At 40.7% G+C, this 20,001-nt stretch overlaps 1 protein-coding gene across 1 annotated transcript in view; it reads left to right on the top strand.

Moving 5' to 3' along the window:
• Window positions 1-20,001, top strand: part of LOC141010054 (protein PALS1-like) — a 131,566-nt gene that overhangs the window by 101,451 nt on the left and 10,114 nt on the right. Inside the window, exons 4-7 of the mRNA XM_073482840.1 lie at window positions 316-423; window positions 16,231-16,308; window positions 16,438-16,578; window positions 17,750-17,911. Of these exons, the coding sequence (XP_073338941.1) occupies window positions 316-423; window positions 16,231-16,308; window positions 16,438-16,578; window positions 17,750-17,911 (489 nt within the window). The remainder of the gene's footprint in view (window positions 1-315; window positions 424-16,230; window positions 16,309-16,437; window positions 16,579-17,749; window positions 17,912-20,001) is intronic.

The raw sequence follows: 20,001 nt of genomic DNA, 5'->3' as shown, positions 1-20,001 counted from the left end.
ACTTGATAGGGTCAGTTAATTTTTTGAATGTTTTAAACTTAAATTATGTCCAGATCTTACAAAGTACACCTTTAAAGATACACTGAACTATCAGCAAACATGCAGGTATGCTTCGTATTGGAAACTAAAAGCTGTATTTGTAGCTACAAAACTATATCAGTTCTGTGATGGGAAATGATGAGTTGGGAACATGATTCTTTTTAAACTCACTCGACTTGAATGTATTGAATTTTCAGTTTCAGTTTGATTAGCAGTGAGGTGACAGCATTTCTTTATTCAGTAATGGTTGGTAATCTATCTTTTTTCCCCTTTTAGTCTGACTTCCAGTCAGCGCTGAAGATCCATAATGCTGTGGCCACCAGCATGCAACGACCCTCGCCTCCGTACCCACACACACAGCAGGCACTTCAGCTGGCCATGGAGGTAACACATGGTTGTATGTTGTCTTTGAAGTAAATGTTCATCATGGTCAACACACACACACACACACACACACACACACACACACAGAGCAACAGCCTAGGTCAGCAAGTGTCTAATAACGAGGTTGGAGACAGAGCAGCTCTATTCAGGATCAATTAGAACTGAAACACTAGTGCTGACAGTGCTTGTAAATACACATACTTGTGTATATGCAAACATGCATAAAGGCATTCCTGTCAGCCAATATCATTTTCACTGATCATATTGTAAAACAATGCATGATACCACATTCAGTTTTTGCTCAAATGTTGTTTAATTCACTAGAAAGACTAATTAACATCACTAATTATTAAAGCAAAGTAGAGAATCTAACTCTGATGACACCGGGTTGATGATAAGCAGTTCAAGCAAAGCCAACTTCCAGGATGCTACATCGATCAGTGCTGCAATGATTTTTCCTCTACAGTGTTGAGCTGGCAAGCTGTGAGAGCTATTCATAGCTCATTTCAGTGGGATCTCATTAAAGAGCAGCACATAATTTCTGCTTCATGTTGGCATCCCTCCCCCTGCTTGGCATTTGTCTTTAGAGAAGAAAAGCTGCGGTTCATACTGCACTCCCACATACATGTTCCTTTGTAATTGTTAATGAAGTGGAGAAAAAATTATTAAATTAAAAACAGTCACAGTGGGCAGGACAATTTCAAGCTCTCAAAATACTTCAATATAGTCTATCTCATAACTTCTCTCCTCTTAGCTATAGATTATTTTAGGCCAAGGGCAGAGTGGAACAACTTTAAATCCTTACCCATTTTGAAATTAGGCAGAAATTTCACCAATGTTCTTCCAGCTATTTCATACATTGGTATTCCAATATGATGTCTCTTTGTGGGATTTAAACCTGAGCCCAGCTTTAGATGAACCTATGATTATCAATTAAACTAACTGTGAATTTTGTGTAAGAGCATTTAACAGTGGTAGAATATGACAGATAATCTCTGAATGCAAAATGACACTGTGATGTTCAGAAATTCCTGCAGTTGCCACGTTGATAATATATTATACAATCCCAATTCCCAAAAAGTTGGTACACTGTATAAAATGTAATTAAAAACAGATTGCAGTCATTTGCAAATGAACTGTGTTCATTACTGTGTTTGACAAAGTGGCGAACCTTGCCCCAACTTTGTTTCGTGAAAAACTGAGCCTATTGAGGACCCTTTCTTACCCAATCATGATACTTTCACCTGTTACCAGTTAACTTGTTTTTGTTTTTTTTACAATTTTTATTTAGTTATCAACAACAACAATACAATACAAAACAATTTCCTCAGAGATAAGGAGTGGAAAAGAAAAACAATAACGACAAAACCAACAAACAAACCAACAAACAAAAAGAACAGGGCCTGTGTGTAGTTGTGTCAGTATTTGTTCAGGCCACCTTATTGACCATGTCTTTCTTTATATGTCAACCATTTCCCCCAGCCTTTTATAAAGAGATCTTCTTTCATTTTCAGCTTGTATGTATGATGCTCCATCACAAGTATCTCATCAATAATTAACAACCATTGTTTGTAACTTGGAGAGTCAGTCTTAAGCCAGTTCTTAGTAACGGCTTTCCTTTCAGCTGCCAGGAGGATCTTGACCAAATACTGGTCTCCTACATGTACACTTCCTTCCAAATGTCCAAGGTATAGAACAAGACAAGATTTAGGAATTACATGTCCAAATACACCACAGAGAGCTGAATTAACATCCCTCCAGAAGGGCTGTATATTTGTGCATTTCCAAAAAATATGTGTGTGATCTGGATCCATGTGGTTACATTGTCTCCAGCATGGCTGCTGAGCATTCATCTGTTTACTTTTAATTTTAGGTGTGATGAAATAACGAATTGGATTCTTCCAATTAAATTCTCTAAATCTCAGTGATCGTGTTGTAGTTTGGTGTGTTTTCCACATAGCATACCACCTCTGGAATCTCATCACCCAGCTCCCTTTCCCATTTGGCTTTGACATATAATGTTGAATCTATTCTAGAGTCCATTAAACAGCGATATAAAACTGACACAGCTTTCGGGATAGCACTGCTATAAGCTTGTACAAGTACCTTTATGATAGGATGTATTTTATCCTCATTCGTTTTAATATTTTTGATGCAATAGCCCCTCATTTGTAGATATGTAATAGGTCCTGATTAGTTAGATAATATGTGTTGTTTAGTTCTTGAAAGCTTTTCATTTCACCCATTTAATAGTTGTGCATATGGCTGTAATTCCTTTTTCTGCCCAATGTTTAAATCTATTATAACATTTTCTTGGTATGAATTTGTCATCAAAAGCAATCCATTTTAGTAGTTCTAATTTCTTTCCTAATTTTAGTTGTTTCACTGTGGAATACCATATATCTAAAGTGTAGGATATCACTGGGTTAAGATCATACTCCTCTTTTATGTAAGTGGGGGTCTCTGTTTCCCCAATACTTGTTTGAATTGGGTATTTTAATGTAGAAACTTCAATATCTTTCCATCAAACTACATAACCTTCATTACACCAGTAAATTAATTGGCGCAGTTGCGCAGCATGAAAATATTCTTTTAGATTCGGAAGTGCCATTCCTCCTTTGTCTTTAGATAGTTGGAGTGTGGTTTAACGTATTCTAGGTCATTTACCTCCCCACGCAAATCTTGATATGCACTTAGCCCATTTAAAATATTGGTCTTTTGATATATCTACAGGCAGAGATAAGAACACCTATAACAGATGTGGCAAGATGTTCATTTTTACCACATTTATCCTGTCATTTAATCCCAGTGGATAAGTGAACCATCTGTCAATATCTTCCCTTCGGTTTTTGTCAATATGTTCATAGTTACTTCTATATAATTTGGAAAGGTCTTTAGTTATGTTTATGCCCAAATATTTGATTGATTTTGCTTCCCAGTTTATTTTCCATTCCTTAAGTTCCTGATTTGACGAGCAGTTTAACATGAGAATTTGAGTTCTGAGTATATTTACTTTATAGCCTGAATACAAACCAAATTTTCCAAGAATTTGTGTAAGCTGCCTAAATTCACTGGGTTTTCTAAATAGATTACAATATCATCCGCGAACAAGCTTATTACATGTTTTTGTTTATTAATTTCTATTCCTTTTATTGAGGTGTCTTGTCTGACCATTTGGGCTAATGGCTCGATATATAGGGCAAACAACGTAGGACTAAAGAAGCAGCCCTGTCTGGTTCCTCTCTCCAAATCAAATCTTTCTGAAAGAGAGCCATTGACTTTTACTCTAGCTGTGGGTTTGTTATAGATAGACTTGATGCACTGAATTGATTTAGTGTTGAATCCAAAAACTTTTTCCAAAGTTAAATATAAAAATTCCCAATAGACTCTATCAAATGCTTTTTCTGCGTCCAAGCTGATCAAAGCCGCTGGTATGTTATTTTTATGTATTTTATGTATAATACGTAACGTTCTTCTAATATTATCTTGCGTTTGTCTATCCCTAACAAACCCTCTTTGATCCTCGTCAATCAAGTCTGGTACAAATGTTTGGAGCCTGTTTGATATAATTGAAGTATACATTTTGTAATCGACATTTAATACTGATATCGGTCTGTAATTTTGGCAATATTCCTTGTCTTTTAATGGTTTGGGGAGTACTGTAATTATCGCCCTGTGTCCAGGAGGGAGGGATCTTGTCTTTAGTCATAATCCAATTAAATGTAGTGTGGAGTAATGGTATCAGTTCTTCACCAAACTTCTTGTACCACTCAGAGGTAAATCCATCCCCACCAGGTGCCTTATTTGATTTCAATTTTCCTATCGCTTTCTGAATTTCGTCTATCGTTGTCTTTGCTGTTATGTGTTCATTTTGCTTTGTGCCTATTGAAGGTAGGTCCAAGGAGTCGAGGAAAGTCTTAATATCACTCTGATCTGAAGCTGATGACTGGGTGTAAAGTTCCTTGTAATAGTCTCTAAAAATATTTTCAATTACCTTTGGTTCATATTTAGGTTGGTTTGTTTTTGGGTCATGTATTTTATTGACTGTAGTTTCTGCCCGTTGTTTCTAAAAACGTCTTGCCAACAATTTCATTGCTTTGGGGCCTGATTCATAATAGTTTTGTTTAAAATATCTTTCCTTTGTTTCTGTTTCATGTTGGAGTAAGTTATTCATTTCCTTTCTCACCTCGTTCATTCGTTGTTGGATTTTTGGATCAACTTTTCCTTTCCCCTTATGTTTCTGTTCCAAATGTCTCAATTCTGCTAAATGAATCTTATACTGTTTAGTTCTTTCTCTTTTGAGGTTACTTGTAATTGCAATCAATTTTCCTCATATAACTGCTTTCAAAGCATCTCACAATATGGCTGGGTCTGTTTCCCCATTATCATTTTCCTCCAGATAAGTCTGCATGTTTATTGTTTAATATCCCCACATTCAATCTCCATATTGTATCTTTCTGTCTACAGTTCAAGTGAATCTTCAGATAGATGGCACTATGATCAGACATGTCAGCCACTCCGATCCGACACTATTTTATCTCTGTTCTCTTTCTGCATGAAAAAAATAGTCGATTCTGGAGTAAACAACTTTTATTTCTTTTTGGTGCTAAAATTTGATTACATTAGACATCAGTATTGCTACTTCTCTTTTCCTAGCATTGGAATGTGAGTTATAGAAGGTGTTTTTGAAACCAAACCTCTTTAATTTCTTGTGTTCTGCTTTCGATAAATGAGTTTCTTGTTGGAAGTTTATCAGAATCAGAATACTTTATCAATCCCCGGGGGGAAATTGTTTTAGTTCCAGATGCTCTGTGCAAAGTAGAAATAGAAATGTTTGTTTGACCAGAGCGTTGCGGAGAGGGTTAGAGCCATACTGCAGTATCGCCTGCAACTTTGACAGCATCCTCCTGTCCGACACTGCTGTCAAAGTGTCCAGCTCCACCCCCACAACGTCACTGGCCTTCCTGATCAGCTTGTTGAGTCTGTTGGCATCTGCTACTCTCAGTCTGCTGCCCCAGCACACAAAAGCAAACAGAATAGCACTGGCCACCACAGACTCATAAAAAAACCTCAGCATAGTCCGGCAGATGTTAAAGGAGCGGAGCCTCCTCAGAAAATAGAGGCGGCTCTGTCCCTTCTTGTAAAGGACTTCAGTGTTCTTAGTCCAGTCCAGTTTATTGTCAATGAACTACATATTTGTAGTGTTCAACGATGTCCACGTTATGCCCCAGGATGGAAAATGGGGTCACTGGTGTCCTGGTTCTCCTCAGATCCACCACCAGCTCTTTGGTCTTTGTTGTGTTGAGCTGCAGGTGGTTCAGCTCACACCATGTGACAAAGTTGTCCACCACAGCCCTGTATTCAGCCTCCTCACCCTTGCTAATACATCCAGCGACAGCAGAGTCATCAGAAAACTTCTGAAGATGGCAAGACTCCATCTGGTAGCTGAAGTCCGTGGTGTTAAGGGTGAAGAGGAAAGGAGAGAGGACAGTCCCTTGTGGGGCCCCGGTGTTGCTGACCACTGCATCTGACACACAGTGCCGCAAGCGCACATACTGTGGTCGGCCAGTGAGGTAATTCACAATCCAGGACACAAAGGGGGGATCCACCAGCATCGCCGTCAGCTTGTCACCCAGTAGAGCAGGCCTGATGGTATTGAAAGCACTGGAGAAGTCAAAGAACGTGACCCTCACAGTGCTCCCCGGCTTGTCCAGGTGGGCGTAGACACGGTTCAGCAGGTAGATGATGGCATCCTCAACTCCAATCCGGGGCTGGTAGGCAAACTGGAGGGGATCCAGGTGCGGCCTGACCATAGGCCTGAGCTGCTCCAGGACGAGTCTCTCCAGGGTCTTCATGATATGTGACATCAGTGCCACCGGTCGGTAGTCCGAGAAACCATTGGGCTGCAGCGTCTTTGGCACTGGAACGAGGCAGGACGTCTTCCATATCACAGGGACCCTCTGGAGGCTCAGGCTCATGTTGAAGACACGATGAAGCACTCCACAGAGCTGTTCGGCGCAGGCTCTGAGAACCCGTGAGCTGACACCGTCAGGGCCTGCAGCCTTACCGGCGGGGAGTTTGCTCAGCTGTCTCCTAACATGAAGCGGTGTAAACAGTGCAGGTCGAGGAGGGGGAGAATTATCTGTGTCTTTTCCTTTTTAAGTTTGGTCATTATTTTAGCTCTTTTGACTTTCCTAAGCCATTGACATTCAAAGAAAGGAATTTAATTTCCTCTTGTTTGGTATCCATAAACAATATTAGTTCTGTTAACTTTGTGATGATTTCCCCACAGGCTTTCAGTTGAACGTTCAGGAACAAGTAACATTTTCAGAACCAGTTTAGTGCTTATTTTAACTACATACAAAGAAAGTGACCTCCATAAAGAGATGTCAACAACCCTCCTCTTACGCTGACTCTCTTTTTGTTTTGAGGGGGAAAGCCTCACATAAAGAAAGGGCCCCCATCCAGTGATAAGATTTAACCCGAGTAGGATTGATAAACCCATACCAGTCCTTGCAGCTGCGTTTCAGTCCCTCTTAAGCCAACTGTCATTTTTCTGTGACCCACCAAAGCAAACTATACACTCAGCTGGACTTTACCTTCCCTTGGCAAGTTATGTCATTCTCATGTTAATTTTAACTCAAGTTAATACTGATGTAGATACTCATCCTGCGTTTTTTCCCCTGAGCTCAAATTCTTGCAGTCGTCCTCGCACGCATCTGCTGACCTCCCTGGTGCGACCACTCCCAGTGCGTTTCCACGTCACGGTCCCGGTCGACTGGAGCCTTTCAGTGAGTGTGGTTCCTCCGGTGTTGATCCCCACGTTATCCACATCGTATCCTCTCTCCCGCAGGTCGCTGGTTGCCTCTTCTGCACTGCCATAGGTTTTCACTCCGCTGACCCAGTGGGTGCACATCTTATTAAGAGGTGTCTGAAAGCAGATGCCTTCTCTCTTTAAGATGTATGTTTATGCTTTGCGTTGTTGTAGCGTCCTCTCTGTGTAGTCGTGGTCAAAATATATCCGGTTTCCACCAAGGGTGATTGTTTTCTTCTCCCACGCTTTTTTCAATATCATCTCCTTCACAGTAAACTGCTGGAAGTTGAGGACAATCGATCTAGGAGGCTGGCCAGTTTTTGGCTTTGAGACTAAGGCTCGATGCGCGCGTTGAATCTGGAGGTCAGAGTTTATAGAAAATTCTTCACGGAGCCATTTATCCATAAACTGTGCAACCAAGTCGCTCTTTGATTCTGCCTCCTCTTGTATGCCATAAATCCGTAAGTTATTCCGTCGCGACCTTGATTCCAAATTGTCTAGTTTGTCCATTATCATTTTCTGCTCTTGCATTATTTCGTGCAGTGCACAGTTTGCTTCATGACTCCACGACTCGATTTCTTTTGTGCACGTCAAGGCAGCACTTATCTTCTCATCTTGCTCTCCGATGTCTGTGGTTATATTTGCAAACTTCTGATCGATGTCTTCTTTGAGTTCTGTCAGCTCATTTCTCGCTGTAATTTCGACTTTGAATGTTTTCAGGTCCTTTTTCAGTTCGTTTTGCAGGGCTTGGATCTGTTTGCTATAATGCCATCCAGGCTGCTTTGAAATGTGGCCATGCTAGCTTCAGGTGTTAGCTTGCAAAAAAAGATAAGACAACTATCCAATTATGTTTTAAAAATGTATGTTTTACTCAGTGTCCCATGTTTCCCCTATATGCATCTATTAGTGACGCACCTCTACCACTGAAATGTGACCGCCGCTGATGATTTGTTTTTTGTTTTGTTTTTTCGAGAGGAGAGGAGGAGAGAGTAGAGGAGTGGAGAGGGCTGTATTTTATCTCTTACATTTAGTCTATATTATTGTGCGCTATGGAGACTTCATATAGCTACAGGTCAATTAGCACTGGGAGTAGAGCATATAAGCTGAGAAGAGGCAGACGCCTTCTTATAACTATAGAAACCAATGTTATATTATTTCGGGCTGTCACACACTAGTTACTAAAGCATGGAATGAAGAGGACTCTGTCTTATAACTTTAGAAACCAAAGTTGAGTTTTCTCACTACTGAAGCTTCATATCCAGACCAAGAGTAAAGCATTAAACATATAAACAAGGAACTTTGCAGCTCAACGATTGTGACAACAGGCATCGGGTAGATGTCAACACTGAAGGCAAGCAATGTTGAACCAGGGAGTCAGTATCATCACTCTCGCAGAAGGAAAAAAAAACTGTCCTGCAACTTCTCTCTTCACAGTAACGTTACAGCAAATGCAGTCATTTGATAGAAATCTGGGGGCAAACAATCTGAAATAAACAACATTCTGTTGATCCATGTTGATACAATGACAGTAGGTATTCCACATGAACTGACTGTTTTCTTTATCCTGGAGGCCGGCCTACTGTGCGTGAGGGGCACCATGACGTGTGACAGCTGTCAATCAAAGACAGTTGACAGATTTCCTCAGAGATATTAATGATTATGTAGACAAGATTCATGAAAGATTGTCATAAATGTAAGTTATAAGTTCGCCCACTGACAAAGAAATGAACGGTCTATATGGTAGGTTTATTTTAACAGTGAGAAACAGAACATCAAAAAGAAAATCCAGAAAATCACATTAAATAAAAGATATAAATTATTTTGCAATTCATTGAGTGAAATAAGTATTTGATCCCCTATCGAAACATTAGTTAGTACTTGCTGGAGAAACCCTTGTTGGCAAGTTAGAGGTCAGACGTTTTTTTTTGTTTTTTTTTTAACTTTCTCTTTATTTAAACTTTTCCAACATTTTTCAAAACACTTCACAAGACAAAACAATTCACTTAACAAGACAAGACAATTCCTTACATATCATACAACATATCACAAAGCATACATATCGAAACCAGCTGCCATAAAAACAAATGAATGGACAAGCAGGTAGTCAAAAACAAAACAAACAAACAAAAAATTCTACTCATTCCAACCCCAGATATCTGGTAATGCAGGACCATCTCTGCTCAAACATGTCTGTTTTCAGCTGCAAACTGGCTGTCATTTTTTCCATTGAGTAGACATTTTTCAGTCTCTGGGTCCATTGACCTATGGTTGGGGGCTTCACGTCTCTCCAGTTAACCGTTATCATTTTCTTTGCTACTAGTAAAAGGATCCTCAGTACATATCGTTGATCAGCATTGTATACATCTTTCGGAATAATTCCTAATAAAAACAGTTTTGGATCCCAAGCAACATCTGTCCCCAACATAGTATCAATCTCCCTTTTGATGTCCCCCCAGAATCCACGCAGAACTGGGCAATCCCAGAAAATGTGTGTGGTGTCTCCAGTATTTCCACAATTACGCCAGCATAATGCTGCACTGGAATTCTTCACGTACATAGAAACAACAAGGGGAGTATTAAAAAATCTAATTTTTATCTTCCAGTCAAATTCTTTCCATAATTGACTATTAATGCCCTTATGGCATCCTGCCCACATGTCATTCCATTCAGAGTCTTCAATTATAACATTCATTTCTAATTCCCATTTTTCTTTAATATATTCCGTGTTTTGATAAGCATCCATTACTAGTCTTTTGTATATGTTAGATAGATGTTTTTTTGTTGGGTGTTGTTTCTCTAAAATGTTGATTAAGTACTCTTCTATCTCATTAGGGTTATTTCTGACCATGTCCCTTTCCTTGTGACATGTGACATAATGTCTGATCTGAAGATATCTATGAAAATCTTTTGATGAGAGGCCAAATTGCTCCTGAAGTTGAGAGAACGATTTAAATTCCATCCCTATAAAAAGTTGACTAATTGTACGGAGACCTTTGTCCACCCACCCTCTGAACCCACTGTCCCATAGGGAGGGCGGAAAATCTATATTTCCTACAATCAGTAGGGCCCTTGAGATCGACTCCGGTCCCTTAAGCTTTTTCTTCACAGTTGTCCAGACTTTTAAGGTGTGTTTTATCCATTCGTTCTTTATTTTGATTTTATTAACAGACTTTATATCTATGAAAGGGAGTACCGCTAAGGAGACCTCCTTTACAGAATCTTGCTCTATCTTAGTCCATATTGTCTCTTGGTCATTTCTGATCCATGCCACTATAGCACTTATCTGTGCAGCCCAGTAATAGCTTTTGAGATTTGGTAAACCTAAACCGCCCTTATCTTTAGGTAGTTGAAGAGATTTCAATCTTATCCTTGGTCTCTTCTTTTGCCATATAAATGTTGAAACTAACCTATCTAGCATTTTTAATGTGGAAACCGGTACTTTAATAGGGAGGGATTGAAATAAAAAGAGAAGTCTCGGTAGTAGATTCATTTTTACCGTCTCTATTCTTCCTACGAGGGACAGCGGTACAATTTCCCAACGTGCCACATCATTTTTTATTTGTTTAATTAATTTGTTATAATTCGCCTCAAATAGTTGGGTGGGATTAGGGGTAATAATTATTCCCAAATACATAAATCCTTGTTTAGACCAGCGAAAGGACAGGAATGGAAGAAAGTGGATTTTTTACAAAAAGTAAAATGTCATCCGCGAACAAAGCTATTTTATGAATTGAGCCTCCTTCATCTGTTATCCCTTGGATTTGAGCATTTTGGCGTATTGCCTCTGCCAGAGGCTCGATACTGATAGCAAATAAGATGGGTGACAGAGAGTCTCCTTGTCTCACCCCTCGTTCAATCCTAAAAAAGCTAGAACAGTGACCGTTAACTCTGACTTTCGAGCAGGGTTCTTTATATAGTAGGTTTATCCAGTTCACAAATTCATTCCCAAAGCCCATTTCTATTAGTGTCTGTTTCAGAAATTGCCAGTCCACCCGATCAAATGCCTTCTCGGCATCTAAACCGAGGAGCATTGACGGTTGACTGTCTCCTGCCGCTATTGCTTGCAGATTTAAAGCTCGTCTTATATTATTTGATCCTTGACGTCCTAATATGAATCCTGTTTGATCTGGTTGTATTAATTTTTTTATATTTCTTTGAATTCTGACTGCTAATATAGAGGTTAGGATTTTATAATCTGCACAGAGTAAGCTTATTGGGCGATAGCTATTACATTGAAGGGGATCTTTTCCCTCCTTATGTATTACTGATAGTATGGCTTCTGACCATGAATTTGGGGGGTCTCCTGATTTTAGAACATAATTATATAATTTACACAATATAGGTGTAAGTTCATTCATAAATATCTTATAGTATTCTCCAGAGAAACCATCTATTCCTGGTGATTTATTGTTTTTGATTTTAAGAATGGTTTCCCTAATTTCCTTTTCTGTGATAGGCTGTATTAAAAATTCCACCTCCTCATTTGATAGTTTATTCATTTTAAGGGGTTTTAAAAACTCTAATATTCTTTTTTCCTTGAATTCAAGGTCTTCAGCCTTATATAGTTGTTTGTAGTACGTGGAAAATGAGTTTGCTATTTTAGTGGGATCTGCCTCAATAAGATTGGTTTCAGGATTCCTAATTTTTGGAACTGCACGGCTAGATTGGGCTTTTCTGAGTTGAAAAGCCAAAAGCCTGCTGGCTTTGTTACCCATTTCATAATATTTTCTATTAGTAAATCTCAGAGCACCCTCTGCTTTATATGTCAGAACCTCATCCAGTTGTTGTCTCGTCTCCTTTAGCATTTTCAAAGCGTCTTTCTTTCCAAATTGTTTGTGTTCTCTCGTTAATTTTTTTATTTCATCTTCCAAACTCTGTTGTTTAGCGAGTCTTTGTTTTTTTATTCTGGACCCTATAGAAATAATTTTCCCTCTTATAGTGGCTTTACTAGCATCCCATATAATTGAGGGGGAGACATTACCATCATCATTTACGATAAAGTATTCAGTCAGAGCCTCCTTCAATTCTTGCCTAATATTCATATCTGTTAGCAGGGATACATTAAGCCTCCAGTGTCTGAAGTGATTGTCCGTACCTAGGTTGATTTTCATAGTCACAGGGCCATGGTCTGAAATAGTAATTGGTTCAACTGTACAATCTTTTATTCTATACATTTCAGTCCTTGATACACAAAAAAGATCTATTCTTGAGTAGCTCCCATGCACTTGAGACGTATAAGTGAAATCTCTCTCATTAGGATGGAGCTGTCGCCAGATGTCTACTAGACCCAGTTCTTTCATCATATATGATAAGCCCTTAGACATTTTGGATGGAGGTTTCCTGGTTGCAGGCAGTCTATCCAATTTTGAATTCAGGGTACAGTTGAAGTCACCTCCTATTATGATGATCCCCTCACCTTTGTCAGCTAACAGAGTTGCTATTTTTTTAAAAAAGAAAGGGCAGTCTTCGTTTGGGGCGTATATATTCAGTATAGTTATTTTTTTCCCTCCAATCGTGCCTATTACCATAACATATCGACTTTCATCATCCTGGAAAATCTTTTCGTTACTGTAGTACACCGATTTATGAAATAGTATAGCGACTCCTCTCTTCTTTTTTCTCCCACATGAAGCACTGTACACCTGATCCACCCATTCTCTCTTCAGTTTTAAGTGTTCGGTTTGTGACAAGTGTGTCTCTTGAATCAGAGCAACAGAACACTGTAACCTCTTTAATTGTCCCAGGATTTTCTTTCTTTTGATTGGATTATTAACTCCTCTTATATTATAACTTACGAAGTTCAATTCAGCCATAATCTCTGTGGGGTTTTATAATACAACTCCCTACCTGTTTTAACTTAAATTTGACAGTTAGTCTTCTCACTATTAAGGCATTGTCTATAGCATGTGTCAGGAAAAACAAAAAACAAAGAACCACATAGAGAACACAAAAGTGACCTTCCACTTCATCAATCTGATGCAGGAACTGAACTACAACTGCATCAGATCCCCGATGATATTGGAGCAGAGAGGTGAAACCTGCCCTCTCTGTGGGAAAAAGCACACATAGTGCAAATGAGACCAAAATTACCACATGTAAAAAAGGTCTAAACGAGTGTATTCCACTCATAGGCTGCCTATAAGCATAGCCTCTAATCACCCCTAAAACAAGACGGCTGCCAAAGAACCAAGCAGTAAGCTCTTCAGAGCCCGTAATATCAAGAAAAATAAAATAAAATAAAATAAAACCCCAAACGATCTCCACACTTCCCTCCCGCTCCCACAAGATACAAATATTGATATACATGTCCATATTCTGGTAATTTAAATGAATGTAGTGTCATCTCTCTCAACCCACAATCTAGTGTCTGTGACTGCAACTCGACTTAATAGTTTGTTTTGTTGTTTTTTTTTTTTTGTTTTTTTTTTGTATCATATAAAGAAATTTCTAACTCAGAATATTAAGAATAACCGTAGAGAAAACTTAGCTTAGCTCAACCTTAACATAGCTTATCATATAGTTTTAAACAGTCCTTTTACCCCCCTTGCTGTCCAGTCATACTGATACTCTGTCAGAGATGTATAGCCTCCGTATCAGTATGATAACTTACTCAGAACCTCATTGCGCAGATGTGTAACCACGTAAGATGATGTGCAGTCCCGAGTCAACCTCTAGCCCAGCGTCTTCAGAAAGTCCTCAGCATCCCCCCTTGCCTCGAACCTGTGTTCCTTGCCGTTGTGGTTCACGGTGAGCGTAGCGGGGAAGCGCATCCCGAATCGGATGCCTTTGTTTATCAGGGCTTGACACACGTCGTTGAAGGCGCGGCGTTTCCCTCTGATCACGGGAGACAAATCCTGATGAATGAGGATGTGCCTCCCGCCGTGTTCCAGGACAGACTTCTTCCTCGCCGCTGCCATTATCCTCAGTTTGTCTCTGGGGTTATGAAGTTTTATTATCACCGGCCGAGGACGCGCCCCCCTCGGTCCCAGGCTGCGGTGCACCCGGTCAATCTTGATGCGGCTCCTCTCGGCGCTCGTAGACAATCCGAGCACAGTAGGCAGCCAGGATTCAAAAAACTGTATAGGCTCCTTTCCCTCTGTGCCTTCTTCCAAATTGAGGATACGAATATTGTCTCGCCTACTTCGGTTCTCCAGATCATCCATGCCATCAGACATTTGTTTTATTTTATTTTCCGCGGAGGCGAGTCTGGTCTCTAGGTCTGTCACTACTTCTTCCACATCTGAGACACGCTGCTCCGCGGCAGTAATACGCTTCGACTGGCTCTCTAAGGTCGAGGAAATTTTCTCTAGCATGTTGGAAAACTTATCGAGTTTCTCCTCCATCACTTCACTGAAGTTTTGTGTTACCTTGTGGATAAGAGCAGCCGTGCCCATGGCCGGTGAGGTTTCGCTAGCTTGTGGCGGCGGGTACTCTTCTTGGCTAGCGCTAGCGGCTAAAACATTAGCCCCCTTTCGTGCTTGAATCTTCGTCTGTTTCGACATTGCAGCTTGTCAAAATTTTACTTTTCTTCGTCTGGTTGAGTCTTTCGGCACTGTACTAGCGTATCGAGTCAAAAAAGGACAACTAACCTGCAGATAAATCGGATAAAATTAAGTGGGAACGGGAGCTCGGTGAAAACACGTCTTCAGTCAGCCATGGTCAGGTCACGCCTCCAGGTCAGACGTTTTTTGTAGTTGATTACCAGGTTTGCACACATCTCAGGAGGAATTTTGGACCACTCCTCTTTGCATATCCTATCCAAATCCTTAAGGTTCCGAGGCTGTCGCTTGGCAACTCGGAGCTTCAGCTCCCTCCACAGATTTTCTATAGGATTAAGGTCCGGAGACTGGCTAGGCCACTCCATGACCTTAATGTGCTTCTTTTTGAGCCACTCCTTTGTTGCCTTGGCTGTATGTTTTGGGTCATTGTCGTGCTGGGAGCCTCCACCTCCATGCTTGACGGTAGGGATGGTGTTCTTGGGGTCATAGTCAGTATTCCTCTTCCTCCAAACATGGCGAGTCGTATTGATAACAAAGAGCTCGATTTTGGTCTCATCTGACCACATCACCTTCTCCCAATCATTCTCTGAATCATTCAGGTGTTCATTGGCAAACTTCAGACGGGCCTGTACATGTGCCTTCTTGAGCAGGGGGACCTTACGGGTGCTGCAGGATTTTAATCCATTACGGCGTAGTGTGTTACCAATGGTTTTCTTGGTGACTGTGGTCCCAACTGCCTTGAGATCATTAACAAGCTCCGCCCGTGTAGTTCTGGGCTGATCCCTCACCTTTCTCATGATCATTGATACCCCACGAGGTGAGATCTTGCGTGGAGCCCCAGACCGAGGGAGATTGACGGTCATTTTGTGTTTCTTCCATTTTCGAATAATCGCACCAACAGTTGTCTCCTTCTCACCCAGCTTCTTGCCAATGGTCTTGTAGCCCATTCCAGCCTTGTGCAGGTCTACAATCTTGTCCCTGATGTCCTTAGACAGCTCTTTGGTCTTGCCCATGATGGAGAGGTTGGTGTCTGATTGATTGACTCTGTGGACAGGTGTCTTTTATACAGGTAACGAGTTCAAACCAATGGCCAAAGATTGAGATTGAGGTTAGGAGTACTTTCTTAAAGTGAGAGGACTAATCTGTGGGAGCCAGAATTCTTTATGGTTTGTAGGGGATCAAATACTTATTTCACTCAATGAAATGCAAATAAATTTTTATCTTTTTTTTAATGTGATTTTCTGGATTTTCTATTTGATATTCTGTCACTCACTGTTAAAGTAAACCTACCATTAAAAGTATAGACTGTTAATTTCTTTGTCAGTGGGCAAATTTAGAAAATCAGTGAGGGATCAAATAATTATTTCCTCCACTGTAGGCATGAAGCCTATGTGGTTTGGCGCGGGGGGCACGACTTTTTTGGAAACTGGGTTGTAGCTATGGTAGAATTTCTTGTGATGATACCAATGATGTTTTGTTTTGCCATGGTTTTAGGTCGGAAATCTCACCCAGTCAAGTCAAAACAAAGAGGGACTCGAACTCCACAGCCTGCTGACCGACACGCACATCCAGGTAGAGACGCACATGAACACACAAAGCTGTTAGAGCAAATAAACAAAAGAATCCCCTACTGTCACTGCTCCAGTCATGTAGCTTAGTCATATGTGTGTGTTTGTGTGTGTTTGTGTGTGTGTTTTGTAGTCATTGCTCCTGGCCCATGACGGCATAGCAGAGAGGGAAATGCAGCCTGAGCTGCTGCTCACCCAAGGAGAAACACTAACCCAGTGGGGAGGAGAGACTGTCAAGATAGCTCGTATAGAGAAAGCCCAAGACATACCACTGGTAAGATACAGCACTCATTCAAGCCCTGTCAGTTATGTGGAGACCCTTTGGCTTCAGTGAACACACTACAGGACAAAATGAAGCCAAATGTAAATACGGTTGGAAAACAATTTCAGCAAAGGAAACTTGAAATTTTTTCATCACAGCATAATCATACAGCATGGAGTGTGCGTGGCCAAGAAAAAGGACAAAAACATACTCACTTCATGCACATTTCAGTTGCAGCAGTCTTTCATAGTCTGTTAAGTATTTGCTAGTGTCACTCACTCCATAGACTAAAACATGGATGGAATAAGATGGCAGAAGCCATAAAAAGTCAAATTCAAGTCTATTTATTTTATAGTCACAAAGCATGTAAGACTACTTTACTTTGTTTTTTTTAATTTAGCGAACAATTGTGTAAAATGTAAAATACCGAATATGTAAATTAACTGTCTCCTAGAGTCATAATTATGCTTTTGTATAAACATATAATTCGATTTTGGACTGAATGATTCATCTTAATGTTATCACAATGGCCATATGGCCAAATGCAATATCCAAATCACAGAAGCTGCAGTTTTTTGATAAAGTTAAAATGTATGACAACATACTATTATAATGATGTACTGTAGTGCTGCAGAGATGGCCTACAAATCTCCATCTCCAGATGTAAGAAAAAAAAAATGTTTAGACCCCAACAAACATCATCATGATTCTGAGTCTAGTTTTATTGGTGGAAATGAAAATTGTGATGCAAAAATGATTATTTCCACGAATCAGAATCATGTCGCAGTCATAATATCTGTCAGAAATGATTGCTGTATGATTTTTTGCCATATCATACAACACTAATTTGAAGTAAGTAAAGTGTGATAAGTTATCATGGTAATGAGGTCCTACTTTCCCCAGCCGTGGGGCTGCTATAAGGCTTAGAAGCTTTAGCACCCAAGTAGCTAAGTCTTATGGGAAATGTCAGCAGTAGTTGAACTGAAGATTCTGTGCCCTCTTTTAAATATTATACACTGTTTTTGCTCTCTGTTAAGCATTTTAAGCTTACCTTTAGGATAAATAAACTTTTAATAGATGTGTCAGTAACAGAGATTCATTCATAAAATGCTTTATCTTCCGTGGGATCAGTATACAGTAAATAACAGTCATGTCCATCTGTCTTTCTGTATGTGTCCTGTAGGGGGCAACTGTTCGTAATGAAATGGACAGTGTAGTGATCAGTCGCATTGTTCGAGGTGGAGCAGCTGAACGGAGTGGACTTCTGTCTGAAGGGGATGAAATATTGGAGATAAATGGCATCGAGATCAGAGGGAAAGATGTCAACCAAGTCTTTGATATTCTTGTAATTATGTCCATGTACACATATTTAACACAGTTCTTTAATGTAGTGATCAATATACATTACTGTGCAAAAGTTTGAGGCAGGTGTGAAAAAATGCTGTAAACTAGGAATGCTTTCAAAAATATAAATAATAATTGTTTATTTTTATCAATTTACAAAATGCAAAGTGAGCGAACAAAAGAAAAATCTAAATCAAATCAATATTTTTGAGTCAAGATTTGAATTATTTGGCTGTAGCAGAAGGCAGTTTGTTCACTGAAGGGCTGGAGAGCGGTACAATGATGAGTGTCTGCATGTTCCTTGCAAGTTTGGGGCTGCATTTCTGCGAATGGAGTTGGAGATTTGGTCAGGATTAATGGTGTCCTCAATGCTGAGAAATACAGGCGGATACTTATCCATCATGCAGTACCATCAGGGAGGCATATGATTGGCCCCAAATTTATTCCGCAGCAGGACAACGACCCCAAACATACAGCCAATATCATTAAGAACTATCTTCAGCGTAAAGAAGAACAAGAAGTCCTGGAAGTGATGGTATGGCCCCCGCAGAGCCCTGATCTCAACATCAACATAAAATTTTTCTTATCACCACTCCAGCTGCCTTCTCAACTGCCTACTCAACTGCCTACTCATTCTCACACTCCCCGAGACAAACAGGTCAAGGAGGTGGAACTGGACTCCTCATCTCACCCACGTGGTCCTACCAGGTCCTTACCCTCGACCACCTACCCAGATCTGCATTTGAATTCCACACTGTCTCTGTCACCCTTCCTTTCAAGCTCAACGTTCTGGTGATTTAATGCCCTCCCGGTCCTCTCTGCGACTTCTTTGATGAGATGGACGCCCGTTATCCTCCCTCTCCTCTTTAAACACTCTCTGCCTGAATCGCTGCGAACCAACAGATCGGTGTACGAGCAGCAGAGAGAAAATGGAAAAAATCACATCATCCTGATGACCTTGCTCACTACCACCACCTCCTCTCTGACTTCACAGCAACTGTTTCAGCAGCCAAATCTGCCTTCTACCTGTCAAAGATCAACTCCTCTGCCTCCAACCCAAGGAAATTATTCTGCATGTTCTCTGGATGACTTTGCAACTTACTTTACCAAAAAAGTAAAAGACATCAGCTCCTCATTTACTCCTATGCCCTTCCAGAAAGCACCTCCCCCAACCCTCACCTATGACAGCCTTACCTGCTTCAGTCCTCTCTCCTCTGAAGATGTTCACACTGACGTCTAACGTCGTCTAACTGTGACACCACCTGTTCCCTCCACCTGATTCCCTCCTCTCTTCTCCAAAACATCTCGCACGATATCTTGCCTTTCCTCACCACCCTGATCAACTCCTCCCTCACTTCAGGCCGTATTCCAGCTCCTTTCAAGACAGCTACAGTAAAGCCACTCCTAAAGAAACCCACCCTAGACTCGGCTGACATCCGAAACTACAGACCTGTATCTCTTCTCGCATTCCTCTCTAAAACCCTGGAATGTGCCGTCTACAACCAACTGTCCTCCTACCTTTCACAAAACCACCTCCTTGACCCTAATCAGTCAGGCTTCAGGACTGCTCACTCCACTGAGACAGCCCTCCTCACAGTGACTGAGTCGCTCCGTGCCGCCAAAGCCTCGTCCCACTCGTCAGTCCCCCCCCCCCCCCCCCCACCACCACCACCACCACCACCACCATACACGCCCCCCCTCAGTGGCTCCAGTGGCACAGGACAATATTCACGCAATCAAAACCATAACTTCACACAGACAAATGAGACCCAGGACTGTTTTTAGATCAAACACTGTTTTTAACATTCCTCTGGAAAAACATGATGAGCGCACGTTCAGCGCAGACGTTAAAATGGCTGTGCTGAACGTGCGCTCTCTTTTATACAAATCTTTTATCATAAATGATATAATTTTAGATAATAACCTGGACAGCATTCTCCTTACAGAGACATGGCTTGGCACTGATGCAGCTGTTGTTCTCACTGAGGCTTCCCCACCAAAGTTTAACTTTTTATTTTCAACTAGGGGGTGCAAAAGAGGGGGCGGTACTGCTTCAATTACAAAGAACACCATGCACTCCAACGAAGTCTT

Source organism: Pagrus major, chromosome 16 (genome assembly GCF_040436345.1).
Source record: "Pagrus major chromosome 16, Pma_NU_1.0".
Classification (NCBI taxonomy): Eukaryota; Metazoa; Chordata; class Actinopteri; order Spariformes; family Sparidae; genus Pagrus; species Pagrus major.
This window is presented reverse-complemented; position numbering and strand designations above follow the sequence as displayed.